This window comes from Candoia aspera, chromosome 5 (genome assembly GCF_035149785.1).
Source record: "Candoia aspera isolate rCanAsp1 chromosome 5, rCanAsp1.hap2, whole genome shotgun sequence".
Taxonomy (NCBI): domain Eukaryota; kingdom Metazoa; phylum Chordata; class Lepidosauria; order Squamata; family Boidae; genus Candoia; species Candoia aspera.
In genome coordinates this window covers 114,378,081-114,386,823 of record NC_086157.1, presented here as the reverse complement: position 1 = coordinate 114,386,823, position 8,743 = coordinate 114,378,081, and the positions used below count along the sequence as shown (strand labels likewise).

The window sequence follows — 8,743 nt, the reverse complement described above, 5'->3', positions numbered from 1 at the left end:
TTCGACCAATGGTTACCGCCCGTGTAACGCACAGGTGCGCGACATCAGGCAGCAGCTCGGACGTCGCAAAGCACGCCCTCTCTTTTCCTCGGCCCAGCTCCTCCTGGGCGCTTGCGCAGTACTTCTGCTGGCGTCACCGTCCTTGTCCTCCCGGCGGTTGGAGCGAACGGGTGAGTGACGTGCGCTCGCGGCAGCTCGGCCCCGCCCAATCCCCTGTCCCCCAATCAGCGCGAGGCGGGGCTCCCTCTCCCCTTCCTGATTGGGCCCCGGCCTGCCGCGGGCGGGCCGTCTCGCTCGGAGGCGGCGCCGGGCCTGAGGAGAGGCGGACGGCGGGCGGAGCCGGCATTGCCTCAGCGGCGCGGGCGAGCTGGTGTCGTGGCGGAAGGTGGGCTCGGCGTCGCCTTCAGCAGCCCCGCCGGAGGAGCTCCCGCCGTCTCCTGGCCGCTGCCTCCCCTTCCGCACCTCGGGCCGGGCCAGTGGCGGGAAGGGCGTAACTCCGCGGGGCGATAGCGAAGGCGCCTGAGGAGAAAGACCGGCGGCGCTGCCCGTCCTCCTCCTCCTCCCCCCGAGAGGCAGCCGGGGAGACCCGGCGGCGGCTCCTGTTCTCCTCCCGCTCCCGCTCCTCCTCCCCCAGCAGCATCATGTCGGCGGGCGGGGACTTCGGCAACCCGCTGCGGAAATTCAAGCTGGTCTTCCTCGGCGAGCAAAGCGGTGAGTGACGGGCGAGCGGCGGGGCCCACCGCCCGGCCCGGCCCTTCGGACGCGTCGGAACGGCGAGACTACAACTCCCATGAGCCACCGCGCGGGGGGGAGGGGGAGGGAGAAGAGCGCGGGGCTGCTCCGGGGCCGCCTCGCCTCCGCCGCGGTTTCGCTTCCTTGCGGGCTGGGCTCTGGCTGCCCTCCAGCCCCAGCGGGAGACCTCGACCTTTCCATCATCTCCATCATCTCTACTCCTCCTTTTCCTCCTCGTTGTTGTTCTTGTGCCCTCTCATTCCTCCTCCGTCTGACGAGGGAGGGGAGGAAAGCCAGGTCGCGGGTGGGGCCAGAGGGAACCTTCATTATTTTTGCTCCGGCTCTGCAACGGTTAACTACCTCCTTTGGCACGGACGATAAGGCGGGGGGGGAGGGGAAGGGTCACGATCGTCTCTGCCTCTCCTCCCCATCCTAAAAATCCTCCCTTTTCCCCAGGAAGCCCCTCTTCTCCCCTCTGTATAGACCTCCTCTGCTTTCTCTTGACTACACCTCCCTCTAAAAACCAGGAGAAGCCACCGGGAGAACAACTTAACGAATTCATTCCTTGTGTTTTATACATCGGAATCTACCAGAGGCTCGCAGTGGCCGCTAAACAACCCGGCTTTCCCGGCTGCTGGACCATCTTCTTCTGTGCAGGGGAGGGGGGAACACCTTAATCCAGGTCAGGCTGTCAAGTCCCTTGGAATCCATGTATTATTTATTTCCAGTTCTGAGGCTTAGCTTGTGCTTCTACGACATGATAAGCAAAAACATGGCTGGTGGCAAAGTGTGGCAAACCCAGCTTAGCATGTGTATACAAATCTAGCTGGCTAGGTTGATTCAGTGAACCATGAAGAAGCCATGGGGTTACTGTGTTATGTGAACACAGGCATAAAGAGCCTGTTTGGCTTTCTCTGTAGCATGGGTGGAAACAAATTGGGAAGCTGTCACAGAAGATGGGCAGATCATTTTCTTTGACTGCCTCTCCCACTGAGAGTTCAGTTGCTATTCCCAAAACCCTGAGCTTCAAAGACTACTAGCAGATGACCACTGTTTCTGACATTGGGAGGGATTTTGCTATTTCCTGGGTCTGGGAAGTACTACATTTTCCAAATAGAATTTTTTAAAAATCTGGTGACTAAGTTCCATAGACACTTGGTTTTCCTAATTAATTGCATTTTAATATATTCTGTACATTTCTTCCTTTGCAGGGAGTAGATAAATCCTCAAACTCTGAAACCTCTTGGTGAATTTAGTCTCAAATAATTCAGTAGTTCTTCAGATGAATTTAGCTTGAATCCCCACTACAGAAAAAAGAAAGAAGTGCTGTTTTAGGATAAATATTTACTGTACTCAGCCTGCATTCAGTTCTATGTTGAGATCCTCAAATTGATGAAAGAGTGGGAGGAAGAAATCATTAACATGTAATGATTATTATTTTTGTGTTTTGGGGTACCTGTGCCTGACAGCATTGATTGAACTGAAAATTAGGAAGGAGGGCTTTTATAACTTTGTGAAAGGATTATGACCACTAGACTTGTTAAAGGCTGAGCCTGTTTGTCTGTTTTGATATGTTTTGGTCCAATTCCTTTAGTGGAAGAGTGATAGGCTCCATTAGGAAGAAAGAGGTAGATTTCCTCAACTGTGACTGGAATTATCCCCATGATATAGCATTGTGACAAGTCTGCTTGAATGTGATTCTCATCACTCTTCCAAAATGAGCATTTCTTTGCATTTCATACTTCTAAAAAGGATTAGAGAACATTTTTTTTTACAAAGCTACAAAGTAAAACAATACTGCTGATTCATACTTTCTGTGGTTTTATTGGGTGCGGAATGAGATGAAAAGGTTGACAGTTTTATTTAAAGACAAGCTTTCAGTCTTAAATGAAGTTTCCTTAGAAACAAACCACTTCAGGTAATAATAGTCTAAACATTTACCACAGGATCTCTCTTCTATCTTCTCTACCTTCCTATTCCTCCAGCAAGATTAAAACCCAGAATTCCTTCTTATTGTTAGTGTTCATTATTTTGCAGGGGGAAAGAACTACTTAGTCATAAAGCACTCCATTTGTGGAATGACCTGTCCCTAATCTTTCTAGTTAAAAAAAAAAAATCTTAGCTAACTGGGCAGAGATGATAGCCTGAGATCATGAACAGCTGTTATCAATGTGCGAGGTGTCTCTTTGATTCTGGAGGTATATGAATGGAATCAGTGCAAAAAAATGCTAAAGTGGACCAGTTTAAAGTACCTTTATATGTTAATAAACTTCTGGTGATCACCATCTGGCTCAGTAATCATAATTTTTCATCTGTTAGGAGTAATAGATACTTATTGTCTCAAATATATATTGTTTGATGTCATTGCTTATATGGTGCAGCAGCTAAGTTGGTGGGATGTAGACCACTGACCTAAATAATATCTAAGACATTTTTATGATAGATTAAACAGTAATACTTCTAAATGAAATCCATACTTTTATGAAATAATTGTGAATTGAATTGTGCATGTTTCTGCATTAATTGTCATATTAGTGATAACATACATGACAGGTTCTTGTAAATGTTGAGCAGTATCTATGGGGTAAATTTATTTTATAAATACGTTACTGCTTTATTTTATGCATGCATTCTCCAACTTTTCTCCAAGAAGCACATTACTGTGTAACAAATATTTTTTTTCCTAGAAAAAAAAGTAGTTGAGGCTAAAAGAGTGATTGCAGGATGTTCATCCGATAAGCTTTCTGTGTTTGGAGGAACTGGGATATAGTTCTCTGGCCTCTAGCTCACACTTTATCCACTGTTGTTTATAGACTCATGCTTATATGCCACTGATGATATTTTGTGATGAAAAGTAGGATGCAAATGAAATAATGAAAACCGTACTGTTATTCAGTTTCTTAGTGACAATTGTAAAAAATTAGAGGGGCGTGAACCCCCCTATTGTGAGGCTTTACACAGACATTAAAGACACTTAACCCTTTATTCAGGAATTGGCTTACTCAGCAAAAGGCTCATGGATATGACTCAGCAAGAACGGTCTCTTTATTGCAGAGATGAACGAAGCCATAAGCAGAGATTTCTCCACTGCGGTACACAGAAATCAAAGCTTTACATAGGCATCTGCATCAGGGTCTAAGTTTTAAGATTTTTCTCTCACCTTTTTAAGTCAATGGCAATCAGGAGGGGTTCTCTTGATGGTCTTGGAAGACACCTGATCTGGGTTGACTTAATGGTTCTCTCGACAGCTTCATTCTGTATACATACAGCTTGTGTGCTTCAGAAGCTAAATGCCACTTGGTATCTGGGTCTGATACATGCACCTGAGAAGCTGAGAACAGGATGTCAGCCAGGGGTCTCCCCAGCTACTTACATCCATCAGTTGGTATTTGGACTCATACTGTTAGGTTTTCAAACTTGATTTATATAGCTATTAGCCATGATAACTGTCCCTCAGGATATTTTCTATGAAGCACAGTTGTAAGAGTTATGAACTGCACTGGCAGCACTATAAAGAGCAGTGTTTTTCTCTAGAGACAATTATAATTGTTACCTCAGAGAAGGATGAACAGAGTAGAGAGAAAACAATATACAGGCCAAATTCAAAGATCCTGAGGCGCATACTTTGAATATATTCGCTAGAAAAATCAGTCTGTCTTGCTGCTGGGTTTAATAAAGTGGAGTGCTGCGCTTGCAGTGGTGCATTTGCAGTTTTTGGAAGTGATTTACAAGTTACAGGAAATTACTTGAACATGGCACTTCAGGACTCTAATCTAGCTTTTTATTCTGGGAGCATAAATCTTCCTGTTAATTGTAAGTGCTTGCTAGTTGTTAAGTTTAGGTTCCCAATTTTAACAAAGTAAATACCACATTTTCAAGGATGCTATCAGAGATTGGAGGCTCTGTAGTGATTCTATTTTTGTGTGTGCTTCAAAATTGGAAATATATTCTATTTAGAAATGGAAATTGCAACTGCTCTACTTATATGTTAAAAAAATATTGTGGCACTTAGGTACAACTTCCAGTCTTTGAACCACCATAATTCTTAAGGCAGATCTGACTGAATCAAATAATTCATTGTAACTTTTCTTTAATCCTTGTATTCCTGGTCTTTCATTTTGTTGTTACAACAATATCTGTAAATTATACAAGTTGAAGACTAAATACTACTCTTTCTTAATGTTTCTTAAGTTAGTTATTCCAAATCCTAGTGTGGGTTTGTCTGAACCCTATAATCATTCTCTGGACTTGCCTGCACTCACTGATTTCAGCAGTAGTACCTCGACTGCTATTTTGTAGATATTCTTCAGACTTCATTGGCATAGTCTGCATTTGTTTGAGGGCATGGTTATTGCTGAAAAGTAGGATGAAGTTTATTGCATATAAACATTTTGTGGATTTAAGATGTTGTGAGTTCTTAAGGTTCTGCAACAGGAAATTGGGGTCTCTGAAATTCAGACCCAGTTTCACTAACGTAATTCAGCCTAGCACATGTAGCGGTCAATGCCAAAGCATCCTTTTGCTATGCTCTGTAGCTATTAAATATTTCGAAGTTCTTCCTGTGCCCCTTTTTGTTGGCAGTACTGGACATTTACAACTATGCAGTTTGACTTTGTGTTTGAGATGTGATCTGTCATTGTCCTCTGGGTGAGGGGAACAGAGAGGAGAATGCCGGAAGATAAGGTTACTTGCTCAGTGCTCTTTCTTCACATTCCCTTATACCAAGCCAAGTTCTTTCCTCCCATGATGTCACTATGAAAAGCAATAAAAGAGTAAACTAGTGTAGCCTTTCCCATCCTAATCCCTTCCAAATGTATTGGCCAGCCTGGCAGAAAATTATAGAGCCTGAAGAAAAACCTCCAGAGGGAGTCAGATCAGAGAAGGCTGTCCAAAAGTATATACTGATCCCAGTTACAGCCCCCAGAATTGTCATGTATTTGTTCTTTACATGTAGAGCTTGAAGGGACCATGGAGGTAATCCATGGTCCCTTTATTTATTTTTACCTTTATTTATATTATTTATTATTGTATTTTATTTGTATTTTATGGTTGTTGTTTTTAATCGATTGTTATAAACCGCCCAGAGTCTCCCGATGGGAGGAGATGGGCGGGGACAAATTAGACAGATAAATAAATTAATCCAGTCCAGTCTTCTGCTCAGTGCCAAATCTGCAATGCCAGGTAAAGCTTCAGCATTTCTAAGAGATTGCCATGGTGCTTTGGCTTACAAAACCTCCAGTGAAAGAGAGTCTGCCCCCTGAAAGAATGGTTTCACTGTCAACAGTAAGTTTCTCCTAATGTTTAGCCAAGATCTCCTTGTGTTGGCTGTGGTCCTATCCTCTGAGACAACCAAGTGAGTCCTTCCTCCTTTTGTGTAAGGCAGTTTATTGACAGATGACCTTGGTATATAAATTAATTGTACACGTACAGTAATTCCATTAAATGTTCAATTATTAAATTATTGAGTATTAATATGTACTCAAGGTAGCTTTTTCAGTGTGTTGTAGATGTGTGCTAAAGAACACACCGATACCACTCAACATTCTAAGGCGGGGTTGTCACCAAACCCAGCATCTTCTGCTGAATGGAATTGCTGGCAAAGGTGTACTTATCTGCGTCTGCTCATTTTAATCTGAAAGATAAAGAATTTTCTCTGATGATCATAAGTGAGAATTCTCTAGACTAAAAAATATAGAAGTATTTGTAAAAGAGCAAGAAGAGACTGTAGGTGTTAGCAGGCTTGAGTTGATAGAAGAAAGTACAAGCTTGGAGGAATCATATAGAATTATCTTCTTGTCCATCCGCTTTAGGTCTCAAACTGAGAGAGTAAGCAAGCAGTTGGCCATATACCTCTCTTCAGTATTCTGCTCTAGTTAATATGTGGTTGTATGCTGCTGAAGTTCTCTTGAAGGACATTGCAGATATTGAGCCTTTCGACCCTACTGGTTTGGGGAAAAACAAGGGCCATTTTGATCCCATAGAATTTGAATTTGAATATTTTTCAAATTTCTTTCACCACCCATCTCCCCCCAAAGGGGGACTTTGGTTGGGGGGCCTTTCTACCCTAAGTATGATCATAAATTATCTAACATGTTTTAATCAGTATATTGTGTTCATTTGGCCACTGTGATCAAAATAATCAGTGCATTATGTTGTTGTTACGTTGTTCATGCATATTTATGTTATGCACAGTAATGCTTGTCTGTTCTGTGAGCCTTTAGAAAAGAACACACATAAACTCAGCACCCTGCTTTGGCAATAATTTGACATAGCCTTTCTTGGGTTTCAAGAAATTGGAGTTTTCCAGTTTGAGCTGGCTCAGAATGCGGTCAGAAGTCTGTTATTGAGTAGTTACTGTGTTTTATAGTCTACCCAAAATTTAATTAAATGGAGTAGTACAAGTTAACACAGTTTTGCATTACTGTAAGAAGTCTTTGGCAATGTAGAAAGGCTAAGAATTTTGGAATTAATTTGAAATTTTTGGAAATTATAACTCTTGTCACAAAATGAGAATCTGGGGTTGGTACAAGAAAACTAAGCCATCTTTAGCTGAGGCGACCAGCAGTCACTCGTCATTGTTCCATCAGCAATGAGTTATAAAAGGCAAAGGAGGTATTGTCTGATATAACTGAGCATGAAATTGTAGCAGTTAGGATGTGCGTGTTACATACAGAATTTTGATCTCTCTTTAACTCTGTAAATGTACGCATTCATTTTATGCCCATTTCAGTGGCTGGCTGTGGGTGGTTTATAAAAATAATAAATAACATGAATTGAAAACATGAAAATGCTAGAAGTGACATTAGAACTAAATAATAAACATCTCTAAACCTCTAGAAAAAATTATAGGTTTCAAGCCCATTCCTAAAGTGTAATAAGGAGCTGCCTACTTCAACAGCAGCTTATTCCACAGCACAGGCCTTGCCATATAAAAAGCAAAATTGGCTGTTAACGTTGGACATATCAGTGGCAGGGACTGCAAAAGCTACCTCACTGGGAGCTTAAGAGAGTGGGGGCAGGTAAGGCTTTAAACACCAAAGTTTAATTTGTGAAGAACTGCCCAGATTGCTTGCAGCGGGGCTCAGACGGTACTTGGGTTCTGGCCAAGGGCCTCCAAAGGCTGGGTTTCTGCCTAATAGTTCCAAAGAATGGCACTGAATTATTATTCACCCTTGCGGTCAAAGGGATGGCTAATTGCTTCTTTTCCTCTCTGACTGCTATGGCATCTCTCTGTATACTACTACTAAGAATCCTTTGTAACTGGCGTCGTAGGGCAAAAAATTTTGAACCAAGGTATCTCAGGTGGGATAACATACAGAATGCGTCCAAAATCCAGGACCCATGACTCCTGTGGAATTGAAATTTGGCAAATTTTATAAAACATTTTACGACATAAAAATTACCATAAAACTTTTTATGACATAATACAACACGTCATAAAACAGTTCCTGTGGTCAGCTCCTGATGTTTGACCAGGCTGTGCAGTTCAACCTGGGCTACTTTCAAGGCAGAGACATCTCTGAAGGCCTCCCTGAATTTTTGAGAACTTTTCCAGGACATTAGAAGCTCTGCCGTTGTTGAAGGTGTTGAGGAATCTGGTATGGAGATACCTCTGAAATGATGACCCAGCAGGGCATGGGTTGTCTAGTAGGCTCTAAGAGCATACCTGTACCTTGCTGAAATGTATACTGCACTGCAGTTGTGCAGACCTCCTGCTCTCTCTACCTGTTGCAGGTTCTGTGGCTATTTGAGGTTTGCGGAGGAAATAGTGTCAGGTTGAAGGAGAAAACTCTAAAGATAAGCAGTCAAGTTTGAGCCAGCAAGTTAAGGCCCTCAGTGAAGAAGGCAGCAGGAAATAAGGTCTTGGACAGCTTGAGTTATATTGCTTCTGATTAGGATTATTACAATTAGGTTAATCTAGAGAGATTGTCTCAGCAGCTTTCTTATTCTACTTGCGTTTAATGGCACCAGCACATTCTAAAGCTAATTGAAGCTTCAGGCAGCCATAATA

At 42.8% G+C, this 8,743-nt stretch overlaps 1 protein-coding gene across 2 annotated transcripts in view; it reads left to right on the top strand.

Moving 5' to 3' along the window:
- Positions 1-360: 360 nt before the first annotated feature.
- The window catches only part of RAB6A (RAB6A, member RAS oncogene family), a 50,207-nt gene continuing 41,824 nt past the window's right edge, over positions 361-8,743 (top strand). The window contains exon 1 of one of the 2 annotated variants that reach the window (XM_063305988.1): positions 361-711. In XM_063305988.1, the coding sequence (XP_063162058.1) occupies positions 642-711 (70 nt within the window). In that variant the 5' untranslated portion in view covers positions 361-641. The remainder of the gene's footprint in view (positions 712-8,743) is intronic. The other variant, XM_063305987.1, reaches the window with a different exon arrangement.